We start from the raw sequence: 23,097 nt of genomic DNA on the forward strand, positions 1-23,097 counted from the left end.
TGAAAGTCAGAATGTCAATATAAAAAAAATTGATTGACTTGTTTTATAACGGTTGCAATGTGCTACTTTTCTTCCACAATTTTCCCAGGTGATTTCAAAGTCATGTACTTGGGAACACTTGACCTAAAATCTGGAAAATAAATCGACCGATCACTCTTGGGGAGAACAGAAAAGTGAAAGCAGTTGCAAAGGTTCAACGGCAGACATTAACAATGAAAGTTTTGGTAAAATGCAGGATTTCTTTTTCTTGCTTTTATGAGACCACCATAAAAAATTGGACACAGAGGGTCAAATTGTATAGGGGGCTGAGTAATTTGGGCTAGAGTAAGTCCAGTGGCAGAATCAGACAAGAAGTCTGGCTAAGCCTATTTCAATACCAGGAGTATCATGCTCCATCTTTTATGCTTTTGACAAGCAGTGTGACGAGATTCTCACGAGGCAGTGATGATGCCAGTTAATAGCGGTTTGAGCTTGTTAAATGCTATGTTGATGGCTGAATCGGCCCCATTATTCAGCATTTTATTTTACCAAACTCACCAAATGACCTTGACGGTTGAGAAAATTTGTCAAGGAATTCAGTTCACTATTTGCTCCAAAGGAGTTCCACATCAGGCACTGGGAACTGACAAGGAATGCTCCATGATCACAGGTCACATGCACCCATGTCCATGGACACTGGCATCCAACATGTGCCAGTCTTTCTGAAACCTCACGGCACATCTCCGTTCCATTTGTACTGACAGCTCGCCTCTGCACTTTGATGCTGTACCTCAGATTGCAAAGGCAAGTATCATTGTAGTGCTGCAGCAAGAACACTGTGTGCTCAGGGACATACATCCAGCTCATGGACTGGGCCAGGCTGTAACTCCAGGCTCTCCATTTGCTGTGATAGCACACAGTCACTCTGGGCCTACCTGGATACTGACAGCAATCATGTCTTGCCCATTAGCATTTTGCACCCTCAGCCATAAATAACAGCCTCACATTACTTTTGTATTGCCATGATGTTTAGCATGGGAGCAAAGGAATGAAGATTATTGTGGTTGTGAGCAGGCCTCCTTCAAGTCAATGGAGATAGCCTTCAATCAGGCATCCCAACACAAGGGCAGCTTCTACTTGAGGTGGTTAGAGTTAGGATGCTCTCCAGATAAAGGGTGAGGAGCTGAATGTGGAGCAGCCACTGCTTCTCTTGAATCTTTCAACCCTTTATGGGCTGCTTTTCCTCTTGAAAAGAGGCTACTTTTGGTGCAGGTGGTGGGGTGCTCTGAGTGAATGTGGGCAGTGCTGAGGGTATGCAGGTTCAGAGCCTGAACACCCATGGTAGTTGGCATGGGTGAAAGTGGTTGAGGATGTTGCAGTCATTAAAGAGGATGGTACAGCATGAGCCTTGGAGAAAAGTGGGAACAATAGCAGAGCTAAGGTGCGTTTGAGGTATTGGAGAGAAGATGGTGATATTTATGCTGGCAGAGTAGAGAAGGTCATTGGCCATTTTCCTACATTGTTTGCTGAGGCTGAACTGACCAAGCTAGCAACCTTGACCCCGACTGGTATGGTCTTGTGTTCTAGCCTATACTGCTGGTTGTGGGGACGAGGAAATCCCATTTCTGCACCACCCCGTCCAGCTGGGCTTCTAGCTCCCTGTCTGCCATGTCTAAGGCAAATTTCAGGAACCATTCAGGGCAGCTCTAGGCAAACAGCGCTTGCTCAGGTGCACAACGGACTTTAAAGGTGGCACGGACACAAGGGATGCTGCTCAATTCCGGAATATTTGCTAAGTAGTGAGCTATTCCGTGAGGGTGTGTGGTAAGATAGGGCCAGGATCAGATGTGAGGAGCACTATCAGAACAGGGTTTGTAGACATTGAGGTGAAGTTGGTAAGCTACTGTAAGAAAACTCAATAAGTCTCCAGGAGAGAAAGTCTCCTAAACTACTCGATGCAACTCACACTTGGCCAAAAAAGTGTCAGGTGCAGCCCACAGACTCAGTTAGTACTCCATTGAAATCAAGGAAAAACGTCCAATCTTTTGAAGGGATGATATTTCAACTGTCAGTGTGAGGGTAAAAATGAGATATAGTTCTGAATTTGGATAAGCATAATTCCAATGCAAGTGCTTAGAGCTCAATACCTATTACTGCACAGACATTACAAGTGTAAAAGCTACAAGGAGGGACAGATAAGTGCAAGAAATAGTTTGTGTTGCCTGTTACAAATCAATTAACTGAATTAACAACTGAACCTTGAAAATGACACATGAAATGAAGATAAATTATGATGGGTTTTCTTTTGCGTTGCATGTGTACAGTACTGTGCTGACCTCATTTTGAAGCTTATCTATGTCCTTGTTTATCACAAAGATAACAAAATTTGCTTTTATGACACCTTGTTATATGTTCAGTTAAATGTTAAAGAAATGCATTATCTGAAGCAAGCAGATATAATTGACCGGAGGGGACACAACATCTTTTCCTTATAAACAGATTAATTTAAATACAGACAAACCGAATAAGAATTAGCAAAGTAGTTCTTCTTATGAACAGCTCAGCTCTTCAAATCTTTAAATACTATTCTCATTTTGATTGGTTGGGGCCAGAGAAGAGGTTCATGCAATTAAAGCTTTAGCTTTATCTTAACATAAAATCGAATAATTAATTTGGATATGTGTGGACCTTAGAACATCTGAAAATATGTACATTCCTCTCTTTTTTCAAAAAACTTGTTTGTAGTTGAAATGTTGGAAGCATGTCAACAATAATCACACTTAACCATTAATTAAAAAGAAAATCTGCACTGGCAATTAACCTTTACAATAAATTTTTAAAATTGAGATTTCTGAATCCACATCTGAGGGAAAACAGGATCTCAGTTTATTGTCTGACAATGCAGCAGCTGAGGTCCCACTGTATAGTTTTAGTTTCCTACATTTCAATATGATGTAACTTCTCTACAATTACTTTAGTCTGTTGGTATCATAATCAACAAGCCACATATTTCTTTCTTTTTTTTATTTCTAATGTTGTGTGGGATTTTTGGTTTTCAATCTGTTTAGACCATCGTCATCACTTTTTTCCTTCATTTATAGAAACTGCCCAATTTTCTTTTCCATTAGTTTCCATGGAAATAGTATTGAGGTGCATTCTATAATGGATGGATAATCTTCTCTGAAATTTTACAAGACAAATGGTTGAATATTACTCCATGATATCAAGTTAAATAGTTGTCATTTTATAAGCTGCTATTGCCTGCTTAAGTTTTATTTATTTCTGATCCATCCATTTTAATAGCTGATAGAAATCCTGTTGCATTTATTTCTGATTAATTTTTTTTTAAATCTAGAAACTATCTCACATTGTATTGTAAAGACCGGAATCATCATCAAACAGTCTTCAGGTGAAGTTAGACAGGGGACAGTAATCGCACTAAGCCATACACAGATTCAGTTCCCATTCTAAATGCAGAGTATTATCTTTATCTTCACTGTAAATTACTACATTTCCATTTACAACAATAATGATTGGCTCTCACTGTTCAAAACATAGTTGCAGAATTGGACGTTTTCATGAGCATTGAGAATATTTCTTTTCTGATCTCACTGTAGTTTCCCAATTGACTCACTTATAAGAACATAAGAACTAGGAGCAGGAGTAGGCCATCTGGCCCCTCAAGCCTGCTCGGCCATTTAATAAGATCATGGCTGATCTTATCGTTCAGGGGCTGGGAAAATTCAGCCCTTGAATTCTCTAAGACTTCTGGTAAAGCACGTCTCTTCCAGTTACTGATTATTTCACCAATTTTTCTGGAACATAAACAAACAAGAAGGGTGCAAAGTACCTGTGGATGTTGGATATGATTCTGGATTCAAGGAGATTTTAGGTTTAATTACAAGCTAGCTGCAGAAGAGAAAACAGACTGGATATAATATGTGATATAGTAGGAACTTGTCGATGCTGGAGTCTGAAATAACAAGGCATACAGCTGGATGAATACATCAGGCCAGGCAGCATCAGAGGAGCAGGAAAGCTGACGTTTTGCGTCTGGACCCTTCTTCAGAAAAAAGCTCCAAACTCAAAACGTCAGCTTTCCTGCCCCTCTGATGCTGCCTGGCCTGCTGTGTTCATCCAGTTCTACACCCAGTTATCTGGCTATTATATGTCCCTTCCAAGTGTCCTTTCAACATGAGGTTGGGGAGGAGGGGTATGTGCAAAGTATCCCACCTCCTTCGCACATGTCCCAAGTGCTCTCTTTAATATGCAGGGGTGTGGAGGCACACTATTGACTTACCTAGATCCATGGTGTCAGTTTGTAACCCGAATATTGTCTCAAAAGTGACTACGATGGAGCTCTGGAGCTGCCAGAATTTCTGGAGCTGTGTGAATCAGATCAGCTAGAAGCTGCAGAGAATTTGACTTTCCTGCAGCGAGGAACCAAAGTCCACTCTGCACTCATTCAGTGTTCCAGCAGTGTTTTATGGCTTCAGGGCAAGCTTGTTCTTGCTCCCACGATAAGACATTCCACTCCCGCAGCTCCCACGATAAGACATTCCACTCCCGCACATCCCAGATGTCTAAGTTCTTTAAGGACCGCCACTTTCCCCCCACAGTGATCGAGAACGCCCTTGACCGCGTCTCCCGTATTTCCCGCAACACATCCGTCACACCCTGCCCCCGCCACAACCGCCCTAAGAGGATCCCCCTCGTTCTCACACACCACCCTACCAACCTCCGGATACAACGCATCAGCCTCCGACACTTCCGCCATTTACAATCCGACCCCACCACCCAAGACATTTTTCCATCCCCTCCCCTGTCTGCTTTCCGGAGAGACCACTCTCTCTGTGACTCCCTTGTTCGCTCCACACTGCCCTCCAACCCCACCACACCCACCACCTTCCCCTGCAACCGCAGGAGATGCTACACTTGCCCCCACACCTCCTCCCTCACCCCTATCCCAGGCCCCAAGATGACATTCCACATTAAGCAGAGGTTCACCTGCACATCTGCCAATGTGGTATACTGCATCCACTGTACTCGGTGCGGCTTCCTCTACATTGGGGAAACCAAGCGGAGGCTTGGGGACCGCTTTGCAGAACACCTCCGCTCAGTTCGCAACAAACAACTGCACCTCCCAGTCGCAAACCATTTCCACTCCCCCTCCCATTCTCTAAATGACATGTCCATCATGGGCCTCCTGCACTGACACAATGATGCCACCCGAAGGTTGCAGGAACAGCAATTCATATTCCGCCTGGGAACCCTGCAGCCATATGGTATCAATGTGGACTTCACCAGTTTCAAAATCTCCCCTTCCCCTACTGCATCCCTAAACCAGCCCAGTTCGTCCCCTCCCCCCACTGCACCACACAACCAGCCCAGCTCTTCCCCCCCACCCACTGCATCCCAAAACCAGTCCAACCTGTCTCTGCCTCCCTAACCGGTTCTTCCTCTCACCCATCCCTTCCTCCCACCCCAAGCCGCACCCCCATCTACCTACTAACCTCATCCCACCTCCTTGACCTGTCCGTCTTCCCTGGACTGACCTATCCCCTCCCTACCTCCCCACCTATATTCTCTCCACCTATCTTCTTCACTCTCCATCTTCGGTCCCCCTCCCCCTCTCTCCCTATTTATTCCAGTTCCTTCTCCCCATCCCCCTCTCTGATGAAGGGTCTAGGCCCGAAACGTCAGCTTTTGTGCTCCTGAGATGCTGCTTGGCCTGCTGTGTTCATCCAGCCTCACATTTTATTATCTTGTTCTTGATTTTGCTGGGTGGAGAAGGGGGTCCGATCTAGAATCCACAAAATTAATCTTTCTCATATAAACTTCAATTGAAATTTTGCATCTCGTCTAAATTCATTTAAAATTTTCTTAGCTGAAGGACCCCTAACACTGGGTTGAACTTCTGCAAATCTTAAACTGAGAGAGGGGTAGGGAGAGTTTTAGATATAAATTTCCTGAGAAAATGAAGATTCTAAGAGGAAAGTTCTGACCCAAGGTGCTTATTTTTAGAGTGCCACTTTTGAATGGAAATTTGCAAATGTAGAAGAGTTAAACAGATTTGAGGGGAAATCTTGTCTAAAATAATCTGACAGCCCAAGAAATCCTAATCATTGTACAAATCTTTGAAGCGGTACTCAGACCAAACGAGTAGTTTTTTTTTTAATTTTCATTTGAACTTGACTTGATCGGATGTGTAACACCCATGGATGTAAAAGACAATATGAAGTAAAAAGATGAGTTTAAATGATAAACAGATGGCTATATCATAATTTTATTATGTTTAAATTGACTGAGTATTTAAGATGCTATACATCCATTTGTATTTAAGTTGACTCATTTTTTATGCAGTAACTTTTTTCTTACCTAATTGTGAGCATTGTAGCTTCAACCTTTAGTAAATGTCTAGATTTTTTGGATTATAATAAAATAAAACCAGTTCAGTCTCGACTGATATCATGTAATTGGATATCTTATCTGAGATTGTTTCATGGTCACAAAGAGGATAAACTTCTTTACCGCTTTACAACACCATTCTCATGAGTCAGAATTATAACTTAATGATACGGTTGGTGTAGTTTGAAGACCATAACTACCTAATATTTTTATGCGCTGTGCCAGTACTGAGCTACATAGCAACTATAATGATTAAAGCAGATGCGGCACCTTTATAATAAAATGTGAGGCTGGATGAATGCAGCAGGCCCAGCAGCATCTCAGGAGCACAAAAGCTGACGTTTCGGGCCTAGACGCTTCATCAGAGAGGAGGATGGGGTGAGGGTTCTGGAATAAATAGGGAGAGAGGGGGAGGCGGACCGAAGATGGAGAGAAAAGAAGATAGGTGGAGAGGAGAGTATAGGTGGGGAGGTCGGGAGGGGATAGGTCAGTCCAGGGAAGACGGACAGGTCAAGGAGGCGGGATGAGGTTAGTAGGTAGGAGATGGAGGTGCGGCTTGGGGTAGGAGGAAGGGATGGTTGAGAGGAAGAACAGGTAAGGGAAGCAGAGACAGGTTGGACTGGTTTTGGGATGCAGTGGGTGGAGGGGTAGAGCTGGGCTGGTTGTGTGGTGCAGTGGGGGGAGGGGACGAACTGGGCTGGTTTTCGGATGCGGTGGGGGAAGGGGAGATTTTGAAGCTGGTGAAGTCCACATTGATACCATTGAGCTGCAGGGTTCCCAAGCGGAATATGAGTTGCTGTTCCTGCAACCTTCGGGTGGCATCATTGTGTCAGTGCAGGAGGCCCATGACGGACATGTCACCTAAAGAATGGGAGGGGGAGTGGAAATGGTTTGCAACTGGGAGGTGCAGTTGTTTATTGCGAACCGAGCAGAGGTGTTCTGCAAAGCGGTCCCCAAGCCTCCGCTTGGTTTCCCCAATGTAGAGGAAGCCACACGGAGTACAATGGATGCAGTATACCACATTGGCAGATGTGCAGGTGAACCTCTGCTTACTATGGAAAGTCATCTTGGGGCCTGGGATAGGGGTGAGGGAGGAGGTGTGGGGGCAAGTGTAGCATTTCCTGCGGTTGCAGGGGAAGGTGCCGGGTGTAGTGGAGTTGGAGGGCAGTGTGGAGCGAACAAGGGAGTCACAGAGAGAGTGGTCTCTCCGGAAGGCAGACAAGGGTGGGGATGGAAAAATGTCTTGGGTGGTGGGGTCGGATTGTAAATGGCGGAAGTGTCGGAGGATGATGCGTTGTATCCGGAGGTTGGTAGGGTGGTGTGTGAGAACGAGGGGAATCCTCTTTGGGTGGTTGTGGCGGGGGCGGGGTGTGAGGGATGTGTTGCGGGAAATGTGGGAGACGCGGTCAAGGGCGTTCTCGACCACTGTGGGGGGAAGTTGCAGTCCTTGAAGAACTTGGACATCTGGGATGTGCGGGAGTGGAATGCCATATCGTGGGAGCAGATGCGGCAGAGGCGGAGGAATCGGGAAGAGGGGATGGAATTTTTGCAGGAGGGTGGGTGGGAGGAGGTGTATTCTAGGTAGCTGTGGGAGTCGGTGGGCTTGAAATGGACATCAGTTACAAGCTGGTTGCCTGAGATGGAGACTGAGAGGTCCAGGAAGGTGAGGGATGTGCTGGAGATGGCCCAGGTGAACTGAAGGTTGGGGTGGAAGGTGTTGGTGAAGTGGATGAGCTGTTCGAGCTCCTCTGGGGAGCAAGAGGCGACGCCGATACAGTCATCAATGTAACGGAGGAAGAGGTGGGGTCTGGGGCCTGTGTAGGTGCGGAAGACGGACTGTTCCACGTAACCTACAAAGAGGCAGGCATAGCTGGGGCCCATGCGGGTGCCTATGGCCACCCCATTTGTCTGTAGGAAGTCGGAGGAATCGAAAGAGAAGTTGTTGAGGGTGAGGACGAGTTCGGCTAGGCGGATGAGGGTGTCGGTGGAGGGGGACTGGTCGGGCCTATAGGACAGGAAGAAGTGGAGGGCCTTGAGGCCATCTCCATGCGGAATACAGGTGTATAGGGACTGGATGTCCATGGTGAAAATGAGGTGTTAAGGGCCAGGGAATTGGAAGTCCTGGAGGAGGTGGAGGGTGTGGGTGGCGACATGGATGTAGGTGGGGAGTTCCTGGAGCAAAGGGGAGAAAATGGAATCCAGATAGGTGGAGATGAGTTCGGTGGGGCAGGAACAGGCTGAGACAGTGGGTCGACCAGGGCAGCCAGATTTGTGGATTTTGGGAAGGAGATAGAAACAGGATGTGCAGGGTTGGGGAACAATGAGGTTGGAGGCCGTGGGTGGGAGGTCTCAGCCTGTTCCTGCCCCACCGAACTCATCTCCACCTCTCTGTCCCTCTTCCGCACCTACACAGGCCCCAAACCCCACCTCTTCCTCCGGTACATAGATGACTGTATCGGCGTCGCCTCTTGCTCCCCAGAGGAGCTCGAACAGTTCATCCACTTCACCAACACCTTCCACCCCAACCTTCAGTTCACCTGGGCCATCTCCAGCACATCCCTCACCTTCCTGGACCTCTCAGTCTCAATCTCAGGCAACCAGCTTGTAACTGATGTCCATTTCAAGCCCACCAACTCCCACAGCTACCGAGAACACACCTCCTCTCACCCACCCTCCTGCAAAAATTCCATCCCCTCTTCCCAATTCCTCCGCCTCCGCCACATCTGCTCCCACGATATGGCATTCCACTCCCGCACATCCCAGATGTCCAAGTTCTTCAAGGACCGCAACTTTCCCCCCACAGTGGTCAAGAACGCCCTTGAACACGTCTCCCACATTTCCCGCAACACATCCCTCACATCCCGCCCCCGCTACAGCCGCACAAAGAGGATCCCCTTCGTTCTCACACACCACCCCACCAACCTCCGGATACAACGCATCATCCTCCGACACTTCCACCATCTACAATCTGACCCCACCACCCAAGACATTTTTCCATCCCCACCCTTGTCTGCTTTCCGGAGTGACCACTCTCTCTGTGACTCCCTTGTTCGCTCCACACTGCCCTCCAACCCCACCACACCCGGCACCTTCCCCTGCAACCGCAGGAAATGCTACACTTGCCCCCACACCTCCTCCCTCACCCCTATCCCAGGCCCCAAGATGACTTTCCACATTAAGCAGAGGTTCACCTGCACATCTGCCAATGTGGTATACTGCATCCATTGTACCCGGTATGGCTTCCTCTACATTGGGGAAACCAAGCAGATGCTTGGGGGCCGCTTTGCAGACAACCTCCGCTCGGTTCGCAATAAACAACTGCACCTCCCAGTCGCAAACCATTTCCACTCCCCCTCCCATTCTTTAGATGACATGTCCGTCATGGGCCTCCTGCAGTGCCACAATGATGCCACCCGAAGGTTGCAGGAACAGCAACTCATATTCCGCTTGGGAACCCTGCAGCCCAATGGTATCAATGTGGACTTCACCAGCTTCAAAATCTCCCCTTCCCCCACTGCATCCCAAAACCAGCCCAGTTCGTCCCCTCGCCCCACTGCACCACACAACCAGCCCAGCTCTTCCCCTCCACCCACTGCATCTCAAAACCAGTCCAACCTGTCTCTGCCTCCCTAACCTGTTCTTCCTCTCACCCATCCCTTCCTCCCACCCCAAGCCGCACCTCCATCTCCTACCTACTAACCTCATCCTACCCCCTTGACCTGTCCGTCTTCCCTGGACTGACGTATCCCCTCCCTACCTCCCTACCTATACTCTCCTCTCCACCTATCTTCTTTTCTCTCCATCTTCGGTCCGCCTCCCCCTCGCTCCCTATTTATTCCAGAACCCTCACCCCATCCCCCTCTCTGATGAAGCGTCTAGGCCTGAAACGTCAGCTTTTGTGCTCCTGAGATGCTGCTGGGCCTGCTGTGTTCATCAAGCCTCACATTTTATTATCTTGGATTCTCCAGCATCTGGAGTTCCCATTATCACTGCTGCAGCTTTATGTTTGCCTCTGTGCTGATTTGTGTCCTGCAAAGGCAGTTCTGTACTGTCATTTATTGCCAGGTAGCTATTTCAATGCTTATAGACTTGATGGCATTGATCACAGTGGCATGTAGCACCACCGAGTATATGTACATTTTGTGTTCTTCATGTTTCAAGTGCAAAACATGTTAAAATGTCAAGAAGTCCATTGCATCTTGGACAATTTAGGTAGCATTGCTGTGTACGTCCATTGAACATAGCATTGCAAGAGTGGTATAACTGCCAGTAAGAATACAAATTATATGATACTTGTCCAGAGTATCCAGATTGTTTTACAACTCTGCATGAATACATCATTCTAAGTTTGTATAATGTGCCATTATTCACTAACTGAAGCCAACACACTGCTCTCAGCACACAGGTGAAGATACTTCACTTACTGCTTTGGATCGGATTTCTTTGGCATACAAAGGCTGCAAAAACTCAGATGGTCCTTCTAACCGCAGGCCCTTGTCAGTGATTCTTAGATGCCCCATGCCATCCTGCAATGGGAAAAAATGCAATTAAAATCCAAATAATAAATCAAATCTAAATTCATGTCAGACACAATTTTTCTCTGTTGACAATTAAGGTGAAGAATTTATCTTTCCACTATTCCCTTCTTATAAATTCAGGAGATCATGTTGTCTCTTCGTTATATGCTCTCATTAGCACACTGGAGGATTTTTGATTCCAAGTATGCCAAGACCTTTGACCTTATCTCTGCTGTTAAAGTAGTCACTTATTAGCGAGGGGACCAACTGTCAGGTAATTCTTCGATTAGCCATAAATAAAACATACATTAATAAATAATTTAGTTAGAAGAGGCCTTCCTCCTTTGGAATTCTGGAGTCCTGTCCTATTCCACGAATAAGTGGAAAGGAAGAGCATTTAATATGTTACCTACTAGCACCAAGATTTGCTTTACCTTGCTGCCAGGATGTTTTGTTATCTGCAAACTGCTGGAGGATTCCACAAGATTAACTGTCTAATAACATCATGGAAAAGTCGAAATATGCACATATCCAAATACCGTAATTTTGTAAGAATACAAATAAAAAAAAAGCTAATTGGCATGAACATTATGAGCTAAAGCAGATTTAATTGCATTAAGACACTTTAATTATCTTTAAGTGGTGAAGTCCATAATACTCGTCACACTCATTTTCTCAAAGAACTTAGTGAAATCTATTGCAAACTGAGCAGTTACACATCTTACTCGGAACTTCCCTGAGGACAAATTCACTTGTGAGAAATCCTGCTGAAGTAAACTGGAGGGAAATTCATCTGCAAAATAGATAATTTCTTTGCTCAGTAGTTATGTTAGGTAGGATATTAGCGGTATACATGGTGGATGATTTCTATTCTCCTTGCTGATGTGGTTAGTGGCATCTGAGGTTGTGAGGGTCTAAAAGAGTGAATAATGGAATGTGCCTCAAGCACTATCCAATATGATAATGCCATGCAAGCTTGTAGGGAAACAAGATCTTGAAGGGATACCGCTCACCAGGGTTTGATTGAAGATTTGTAGCTCGGGTGCTGGTTGTGGGTATGGGTGCATTTGCCGAGTTGGATAGTTTGATAGGAACTGTTTTGTCCTCTTAATAGGTGTCATCCTGAGTGCTGTCGAGCGTCCTTGAAGCGCTGTTGTCTTCTGCCAGTTCGAATTTATACAGTCCAGTTTTTGCTGCTACACGTAGGTGCTGGTTCCGGCTGTGCGTTCTAATGGTCAGTATATTGCGTCTATTTCAATATGTTTGCTGATGGAGTCTGTGGATGAATGCCAAGCCTCCAAGAATTCCCTCGATGTCCTCTGTTTGGCTTGTCCATTGATAGTAGTGTGGTCCCAGTTGAAAGTATGGTTTTCCTCGTCTGTGTGTTTTGAAACCAAGGACATCTGATCATGTTGTTTAGTTGCTAGCTTACGTTCATGGATGTGGGTTGCTAGTTGTCTGCCTGTTTGTTGCACATAGTGTTGTGTGCAGTCTCTGCATGGTATCTTGTAAACCATGATCGTCCTGTTCATTGTATCTATTGGGTTTTTAACTCTGTTCAGGTGCTTTTTTAGTGTGGCTGCCAGTTTGTGTGCTATCATGATCCCTAGCAGTCTGAGTAGTACCTACCGGAAGCAGCAAAAACCAGAACATATAAATTCGAGCCGGCTCAAGACAACAGTGCTTCACAGGAGGCTCCACAGCACTGAGGATGTCATCTAGCAACGGGACGAAACATCAGCTATCAAACCTCCCAGCTCGGCGAACAGACCAACATCTATGATATTGCTTACCATCTGGGTCTTCCACATAATCTCTGTAACATGTCTATTATACAAATGTAACACATACATAATTGTTATTATACAATAAACTACATCTCATTTACAACAAAAGGTTCTTCTCATTAGACTACCACATCATTCAAACCATGATACAGCAAGCTGGCCCTGTAGATCTCAGTTAAGTAAAATGGATGGTGGCAGCTTGTCGTCCAGATATGGCATACAACGTAACGAGCAAGGGTGAGTATTCATCAAAAAAAATATAGCAAGTGGTGTGATTCCATTGAGCTGCACCATAAATCCTGGCGGTGATAGAGGTCTGAAGATTTCTTCAGATTTAACTCATGCTAACAAACAACAGGGAGAAGTGCTTAACATTTCAGGAACTCTGTAGAAGAGAACCTCATGATAAGATTCTATAAGGCAGGATTTAAATTGATAGTGAGAGGTATTTCAGCCATGGTTAGAGATGCACAGTAGCAAAGGTGAGCTGCAAACTCCATTGAACTAGACACATCAAGGTAGTCATAGACTCCATCTTTAGTAGCAGACATTCATCAATGCTCAGCCTGAGAACAATGAGCTCCATAGTAGAAATTCCCAGTGAGTAAAGGGAAGCTTTAGCAAGGTGCACTATTTACGGCCTAAGAAAGCTAGAGGTGAGTAAAGAGCTCACAACTGAAATCAAGAGTAATTGCTATAAGAGCACACAGATATGGGAAAGGAAATCAAGAGCCACAGAAACAACATAAATCGAGGTTGCAGACCAGGGAATATCACAAAATTGAACTTAAAATTATAAAGGTCCAATTTAGAAACCTAACCAAAGTCCCAAAACAAGTTACTGAAATCACATCAAGACTGGAAATCTACTATTTAAGAATGCAGTAAAAGTGAAAAGCATTTAATTAAACTGCTCATAGCAAGACTCATGTAGGGGAAATAGTGAAAGCAAACGAGTTCATTGTATAGAGCCACAGAAACCTATATCCAATCAGTAGAGCTCTTATGGAAATAGGAACCATTTTTTACAGTCAAACTTAGTCTGATTAAACAGTACATCATTGAAATCTTGCTATAAAGTCAGGAAAATAAATAATCAAATTAAATGTCAGCAGAAATAATTCTGTCATAAAGATTTATTTTCAGCATTGTGCCCAATAGTACACATAGTTGGACATCTTGGAAGAAACAATAATTAAATATAGAACTGCTTGCAAATTAATTTCTGGCTCAGAAGCTGAATAATTTAATACACTTTCTTATACAATCAAGTAGTATAGCTAGTGACGTTATAATTTGCTGGTGTGCAAAATAAGCAACAGATATTTTTGATGAAAATGTGGAAGCCTTCACCAATGCTTTAATCTTGAACTTTAAATTCTTGAAAGAGCAAGTTTTTTTGGAAGAGTTCAACATTCAGAAGAATCCATTAATAATTTTATTACTGATCTTTAGAAATTAGTGGAAAACTTTAAAGCAACTGAACTGATTCTGGAGTTGGTGATGTGCCTTTGTCAGATTTATTACAGTTCAAGAAAAAAATAACTCTACAGAAAGCCAGATATTGAATGAAACAGAATTCCAGAAGCAACATAAAACTATTATAAAAAGTGAGAATTAATCTTATCACGAGATCTGTAAAATCCAGTCATTCCTCAGGTAAACTAACCTCTAAAGACAATTATGAGAAAACACTACAGTGAGTAGCACAGAGAACAGGTATTACCAGTCATTGCCAGTGCTGTAGAATAAGGAAACCTCACACGCAAGTGCAGTGCACAGCTATTAGGAGAGATCGTTTTATGTGTAAAACAATAAATGTGATGAAGTGGGACACAGTTACAAAGAAGCAAAAAGTCAAATGTCAAAAGCTCAAAGAAGTTCATGAGATAGAACAAGCTAAATTAAAATAAGTCAAATGTATACCTAGAGGAAGTGGTTGATTGTTATGATCCCAGCTGATTGCTCAACCGGACAATGCAGATTGAAACATGGTTCAATAGATCATACAGTGATAATGGGAACTGCAGATGCTGGAGATTCCAAGATAACAAAGTGTGAGAGAGATAATGGGAACTGCAGATGCTGGAGATTCCAAGATAACAAAGTGTGAGAGAGATAATGGGAACTGCAGATGCTGGAGATTCCAAGATAACAAAGTGTGAGAGAGATAATGGGAACTGCAGATGCTGGAGATTCCAAGATAACAAAGTGTGAAGCTGGATGAACACAGCAGGCCAAGCAGCATTTCAAGGATGCTGCTTGGCCTGCTGTGTTCATCCAGCCTCACACTTTGTTATCAATAGATCATACATTTAGTTTACCTTATTTAGTTAACTAACATGGTCATTAGTCTCTGAAACATATTTATATGAGGTTGCAGATTTTTTTAACAACAGAAGTTTAATATACAAAAGTAAAACAAAGTTAATTATAGGAGTTAATTAGAATTATTTTAAATCATTCAGCAAAGCAAAATTTTAACTGTTTCCTGACATCATCCATTAAAGATACTCAAGCCCAAAAGAATTACACCTTTGTCTCAACTCCCAAGTTTCTACTTAACTACCTCATGATAGTTTTTATGCCATGGACATTGGAGAGAATTTAGTAATTCATTTCTAAATCTACTGATATGAATGTGTCATAAATCTGTGACCCTAAATCTTCCCAGTTGAACAACCTGCATATTTGTAACCAAGCTCTCCTGCTTGGAAGCTTCATGAACTAAACACTTTTGCTGAGTTGACTGGTGCCCTGAATTTCCCTAAACTCCCTTAAGGAGAGCAACTAAACTTGCTTCTTAACTCAACAACGGTTTCCTCTGAACTGATTTAAAAATTAACTTGCTCAATCCTACATTTTTTTAAAATTGAAAACAAAGGCCATAACCTTAAAGTTTTAATCTACCATTCATAAACCAAACAATATAAACATCTTTAGCACCACCGATGACAGCAGTCGTCAATTTGAAAACCACATGTTTTTCTCGAACTACACTAGGCTAAGCAACCCTTTAGATCGCTATCAGGAAAGAGGATGGTGGTAGCAGATCTATCAGATAGCTCATTTCACATGATGAGCAGTGGCAAAGATTCATGTAAGAACAGATTATAACCTGCATCAATTTTAATTTGCCCATGAGTTTCTGCAGTTCAGTCCCAATGTCTTTTACCCATTAGCATGAAAGATTTGTATGCATAAATACTAGTGTAAAATTGTTAATGTAAAACAGAAACATTTTGGCTTTACATAATTTACTTGACCCAGAATATACGTAAACAGAATTAACTCTACTCAACTAACAAAAAAATGGTATAGGCTCTGCTGAGCTCTTTATAGTAAACAATGACCCCAAAGTAGCATATTAAATAGGACTAGGACAGCAATGATTGATCTATTTCAGCCACAATTTATAAGGTGGCCACATTTAATTAGATGCTGACACTACATGTGGACTATGCAGCTACAGTAGGTGCCCTGTAAAGGGCATGAAAATAGCACAGCCAAATTTCAAATGTTAAATTGGGGCTGGCGGAGATGGGGCATGGAAAGACTAACTGCCTAATTTGGAAAAAGGAATTTATTTGTTTCACTTTTAACAAACATCACAATTGCAAATTTTAGGAAAGCATTTGGGTCAAGAGTAAAAAAAATGTCATGGAAAATCAGTTTGAAATACTGCTCCAAGCAAAATGGTCATAATGTGTCAGGGATCTTCAAGGAACTGGGTCTGCATGAAAAATAGTAAATGCGTTTTTTTTTAGGTTTACGTCAATACTTGTTATACTATTTTTAAAGAAAAAAGCTCTTACTTTATTTGTTACTGTAGGAGGAACATAATGCTAATACTCCCCTAATATCAGACTAGCATGCAGTTATATAAGCTGTCCCCTAATGGATACACATGACAGCTGAGAATTCCATTGATATATGATAGCAGTTATTTTTACGCTGCTGTTGCACAGTACTCCATGCATACTGCCTATTGTAGAAAATGAGGGGGGTGGAGGTGGGTTGGGGTTAACAGTGAAAGATAGGATTTGAGATCATTTTTGAAGAAATGCCATTCCCTAGCAAGGATCAACCAGAGGCAAAAGCAGGCCACTTATTATTAGGATACATTTCAATACAATCAAAGGACCAATTCAGCCCAAGCTGAGCCTTTTCTGAAAGCAGGAAAAATGTTTAAATAAATGAAAATGGAAGTAAATATTCTAAGCCAGCCCAAGCAGTTTGCCTGTCAAAATTAGTCAATGGCCTTTGCCTTAACAATACAGATCGGAGGTGCAAGCAATATATCACTGGCAGTGTGTACACCATAACAGTATTGCTGTGTGAGGGTGCAATAGATCATGCATAGGATGTACATTATAATGTGGAGAGTGTTAGTAGTGGGAGCACACAGGACTGGATTTTACTGTCTCCCCAACACCCTGGGTGCCAATTGGCAAACAGGGTAACATAGAATGCCGTTGGCACTGTGCTCAGCACCTACCTGCCTGCCACAGCTCCAGTTGCAATGTGACCTGCGGCAGGAAAGCTATCTGGAAGTGCATGCATCCATGAATTGGCTACATAAGGACCTTATCCTTTTGTTGAGGTTTAACTGTAGCAGGACAGGCTCATATCAAGTAACCCAGAACTCTCACTGCATGAGCTAGTGGTAGGCAGGATATTGCCTTCATTAACGGTCACCAAGGTCACACCCAAGATCTTCTGGCCTCCCCTTTTTCTTTATTCAGATTTAGTTCCCTAAAGAATATTATTGCACCAAATGGGATTTATATGACAATTAATGATGATCATATGATAGCCATTAGACTAGCTTCTAATTCCAATTTTTTTAAATGAATTCCAATTTCACCATGTGCCATGCCCCAGAATGCTGGCTGGGATTATTAGTCTAGGAGCATACTACTACACTACTGCCTCCCTTTGCCTTGTTTCCCTGCTCACCTTGCACCAATCCCCATGCCCCTTGTCTGCCAGCTTGACCCTGGTGATATATGGTAAACCCTACCCCAAAACACGTCATTAGCCCTGTCTGGTGCCTATACATCTCCCCAATCGTGCTAGTCCTCAGGACTGGCTGCTACAGATCCGAAGGACTGGCTGCAACCCACTCTAGGGTCCTGTGTCAGAACCATCTAACTAACAGGTGTCTGCATTGACATCTGTAAGCAGAAGTTACCAAAGAAGTTGGGACATAGCTTCTTGCTTGCTGCACATGCAGTGTGTTTACCATTTTAGCTGCTGGCATGCGCAGCAGTTGTGAGATCAATATATCACAGTGCCAGATAGTAAGCTGTACACCTTCTGGTATACCTTCACAGCGCCAGGGACTCGGATTTGATTCCATCATTGGGCAACTTATGTGTCAGGTTTGTACATTTTTCCTGTGTTTGCATCGGTTTACTCCAGGTGCTCCAGTTTCTTCCCACAGTCCAAAGATGTGCAGGTTAGATGGGTTGACCATGCTAAATTGCTCAAATTGTACAAGAAAATGTAGGTTAGGTATGTTAGCCATGTGAAATGCAGGGTTACAGGGAAAGGTTAGGGGGATGGGTATGAGTGGGATGCTCATCAGTGGGTTGGTGTGGAACTTGTATGGCCGAATAGCCTGTTTCCACGCTGTAGGAATTCTACTCTATTGAAAAGCATTTGATTTGAGACTGATGACCAGTGAGCAGGATGTGATAGGGAGGTGATGGCCTATCGCTGACCGGTTAACCTAAAGACCCAGGTAATGCTCTGGGCCAATGGTTCAAATCCCGCCTAGGCAGATGGTAGAGTTTGAATTCATTAAAAGAAAAATCTGGAATTAAGAGTCTAACGATGACCACAAATCCATTGTAGATTGTCAGAAAAACCCATCTGCTTCACTGATGTCCTTTAGGGAAGGAAACTGCAATCATTACCTGGTCTGGCCTACATGTAACTCCAAATGCACAGCAAGAAGGCTGGCTCTTAACTGCCCTCTGGGCAATAAATGCTGGCCCAGCCCATACCCCATGAATGAATGAAAAAAAGGCAGGCAAGCAACTTGATTGTGTGACTGAGCTAATTGGCATGGCATGACATGGATGCTTCAACTTTCAGGTAGGCACCAACTGAACAAGGCAGCGCGCGAGCAGCCCTGAGATGCCACCTAGTACGATCTGTCACTTGGGTGCCTGTACCTGTGGGCAAAATGTCCCTGCTTCAGCTTTTCAATGCTTGTTGATGGTACACCCTGAAATGCAAGTCTGTGCTTCCAAAATGCCCCGTCAGTATATTGGTGAGGTGCAGCAATGGTCATGAGGAGTCCCTGGATGCTGCAGGGTGATATCTGTGGAGGTGTGTCTGGTGCCTGTGCATTGTGCTCTTGGCAGTGATTTGGTCCCAGGGAAGATGGAAGTCATTCAGATCAAGCAGCGAGTTGAATTTGCCAGGTAAACGCTCTGATTTCTATGTTGAGATTTCCCAATGTTTAGCTTGCATGGTCCATTGGGTAAGATAGGAGACAGAATATTAATGAGGCGAGTTATTCTGTCAACAGGCATTTAACTAACAATTATCTCCATAAATTGGCAACATACAGCCACCAAATGGGAATCTTACCATGCCAGTTGTGAAAAGCATAAAAGACCGGTCAAATTGTTCCTAATATTGAGATGGGCCTGGCCAGACGTCTCATCTGATTCTATCAGACATCTCACCATAGACCACATTGTTTAGACCCTATAAAATTCTGCCAGAATGTTCGTATTTCACTCTAGACTGCTCTAATATTTAACTGGCATTCATTCCACAAGCTGATATACTTAAAACCTATGGATAATTAGCTCGTAGGCAAGCACCATCGAGCTATTTGTTCAGCTAGCAACCATTCTGCAATCAGCGTCACAAGCCCCTGTAACAGAGTAATAAATTGCAAGGCTCAATAACTGCTTCCACAGCAACAGTCCTCCCCTTTGCTAAGGACAGTAATGATCAAGTCGAAAGTAATGATTTGTGCACTACACCACATCAAAGGGTTTTCATCTTGGCACTTCCATAGCTGGAGGAAATGCTGCGGGTCAAACTAATTAACATGATTTCGGTTCGCACAGCTTGCTATCTGCCACAAGGGTGAAGCAAAGCATGATTTTCACAATCTTTGAAAGAGAAGGATAACTCGTGATGAATGAAATCGTTTTTGATGAAGGAAAATTAGGAACTCTCATTAGCCAAACCACAGTCAAGCAACCTTTTGGATTTTTTAATATAATTATTTATACATCTTTAATTTCCACCTATAGGAATGGAAGTCATCAGTTAGAGAGTCATAGGGTCGTACGGCATGGAAACAGACCCTTCGGTCCAATCAACAGCACCTTCTGGTTGCCAACGATTTTAACTCCCCTTCCCACTCCCTGGGTGACATGTCCATCCTAGGCCTCGTCTAGTGTCACAATGACACCACACGCAAACTGGAGGAGCAGTAGCTCATATTCTTCCTCGGGAGCCTACAGCCCAATGGCTTTAATATAGGATTCACCAGTTTCAAAATCTCCCCACCCATGTCCAACCGTCCCTCTCATCCCCGTCTCCTTGACCTGACACTACCCGTCCATCTACTTTCCCACCCATCAGTCCCACTCTTCCCACTGACCAATCCCCACTACCCCCAACCTGCATTCACCTATCATCTTCCCACCTATCTTCTGCCTGCCGCACCCCTCTTCCCTCTATTTATTTCACAGCTCCCTTCCCCCTCCCCTGTCCTGCTGAAGGGTGTAAATCCGAAACGTTGATCTTCCTGTTCCTTTGATGTTGGCTGACCATTTCTGTTCCTCCAGCTCCACCCTGAACTGTGCAGTCCATGCCAGCCATGTTCCCAAACTAAACAAGTCCCACTTGTCTGCATTTGGCCCATATCGCTCAAAATCTTTCTCATCCATGTACTTATCCAAACATCTTTTAAATGTTGTAGCTGTACCTGCATCCACCACTTCCTCTGGTAGTTCATTCCATGCATGAACCACTCTCTGTGTAAAAAGGTTCCTCCTCATGTCCTTGTTAAAATGTTTTACTCTCACCTTAAAAATATGCTCTCTAGTTTTGAACTCCTTTACCCTCGGAAAAAGAATCTGCTATTCACCTTATCTATGACCCTCATGATTTTATAAACCTCTATAAAGGTCACCCCTCAACCTCCTATGCTCCACTGAAAAAAGCCCTCACCTATCCAGCCTATTTTTACAACTCAAACCTCCATTCCTGGCAAACCGCTGATCAATCTTTTCTGAAGCCTTTCCAATTTAATAATATGCTTCCTACAACAGGGCGACGAGAACTGCACACAGTACCCGAGAAGAGACCTCACCAAAGTCCTGTACAACCTCAACATCATGTCCTAATTCCTACACTCAAAGGGCAGTGATGAAGGCAAGCATGTTAAATGCTTTTTTTAACCACCCTGTCCACATGTGACACAAATTTCAAAGGATTATGTGCCTGAACCCTTAGGTTTCTCTGTTCTACAACACTAGCCAGGGCCCTTCCATTAATTGTGTAAGTCCTGTATTACATGTAGATCGTGTTTTCTCTCTTGTCAGCATGCTAACAGGATCAGATCAAATATCTGTAAGCTTGTAAGCTTCCCAGTGGATAGTTCTGGTTAAAATTATCCTGACACATTATGTGATTAGAACTTCTTGACTGAAATTATTTTTTGAACAATTATTCTCATTGTCTATTCAAATATGAACTATCCTGCTGCAATTTTCCAATGGATAAATGGAAACCTGAAGATCCAACTGACCATTCAAAATTATATTAAATTCATAGAATAGAATCCCTACAGTGTGAAAACAGGCCCTTCGGCCCAACAAATCCACGCTGACATTCAGAGCATCCACCCAGACCCACCCCTACAATCTACAAATTCCTGAACAGTTCAGACAATTTAGCATGGCCAATCCACCCGACCTGCAAGTTTTTGGATTGTGGGAGGAAACCAGAGCACCCGGAGAAAACCCATGCAGACACGGAGAATGTGCAAACTCCACACAGACGGTTGCCTAAGGGTGGAACTGAACCCAGGTCCCTGGCGCTGTGCAAACCACTGAGCCACCATGCCACCCCAAATGGTGATAGTAAATGGGGAAGCCTATGACAAGGGAGAGAGGGGGGGAAATCCATAGACTGCTCTCATCTGCTGTCCATGTTCTCCCACAGGATTCAAACTTCAATTGTCATTCAAAAGGTAAATTTCAGTTGCAGTCCTTTTACGAGTGGCACTATTCCAGGAATTTGTCTAGGTAGGTACTTTGCAGCCAGATTTGAATATGGGTCAAGGTTCTTCTAACATTCAGAGAACACCAAAGGACTAGAATGTGTGTCAGTCAATAAAGTCCCTTGCTCCCTTTTGTGCTCACTAACTGCAGCTCCTGATATTCAACCTTCTTTAAAACTGTTCCTTGTGACCAATAGATGAGGGCATACAATACGATGTGATGGCAGATAAATCATGATCAAAACCCTTGTTTGAAAAAGAATACAACAAACTGGAAATTGTAAAATGTCTTAGACAACGTAGATTCTTCAATGCAGAACATGATAAGAACAGTTTACTTTTTCTCTCTGAGAGTAAAGTTTTAGCCGAGTAGCTTGGCTCAGTTACACTTATCTTTGAATGATACAGTTGTGGCTTCAAGATCAGCCAGAGGTTTGAGTGTATAATTAAGCCGACACGTGACTACTATAATGCAAAAGTGATGTTTGTTTGCTATATTTCTTTAAAACAAAGTTCAATCTGTCTGGAAAGGCGTGCCTAAAACATACTATCGCATTATATGTAGGAGGCCAGAGAGTTTTCATACTGTCCTGTATCACAGATGTAACAGGAGGAATACGCTGGCCATCAAGTCCCTCTACTCCATGAATTATACCATTGGTATGAATGCTTTGACTCAATTATCAAAATGGCCAATTGTTTGTCTTTGTACTGCTATCAATGACTTTCGCCAGATTTCTTTAATAGACTCAAAAATAATCCACTTATTATGAAATAAATCTTTTTTTTAAGAAAACAATTGGTAAAACCTGGTAAATATTCAAATAATAGTCTGGAATCAGAACTACCTTCCCTTTGAATTCCAACAGAATTACTCACACAACACTAAAGACAAAAAATTTGCAGGTATGATATTTAAAAGAGAAAGCACCCTTATTGGCTAATGGCTGGAAAAACAGAAGATAAAGTTTAATGAATTCTCACAGTCGGCCAAACTTTTTGTCGATGAGGTCGAATTGCTGACAGCTATAGATTGATGGAAGGCTTTCCAAACAAGATTCCATTCAGTTGACATCAGGCTTGTTCCAAATCTTTGATCACTGTTCAGCTTCTACAAACTGGTCGAAATATTGACATATGAAAA

General features: G+C 43.4%; 1 protein-coding gene across 6 annotated transcripts in view; it reads right to left on the minus strand.

The window, feature by feature from the left end:
* Nucleotides 1-23,097, minus strand: part of sgcd (sarcoglycan, delta (dystrophin-associated glycoprotein)) — a 483,273-nt gene that overhangs the window by 73,662 nt on the left and 386,514 nt on the right. For all 6 annotated transcript variants that reach the window (XM_048543422.2, XM_048543425.2, XM_059650607.1 and 3 more), the window contains one exon: nt 10,812-10,913. In XM_048543422.2, the coding sequence (XP_048399379.1) occupies nt 10,812-10,913 (102 nt within the window). The remainder of the gene's footprint in view (nt 1-10,811; nt 10,914-23,097) is intronic.

The sequence above is a fragment of the Stegostoma tigrinum genome, chromosome 13 (genome assembly GCF_030684315.1).
Source record: "Stegostoma tigrinum isolate sSteTig4 chromosome 13, sSteTig4.hap1, whole genome shotgun sequence".
In the NCBI taxonomy this organism is placed as follows: domain Eukaryota; kingdom Metazoa; phylum Chordata; class Chondrichthyes; order Orectolobiformes; family Stegostomatidae; genus Stegostoma; species Stegostoma tigrinum.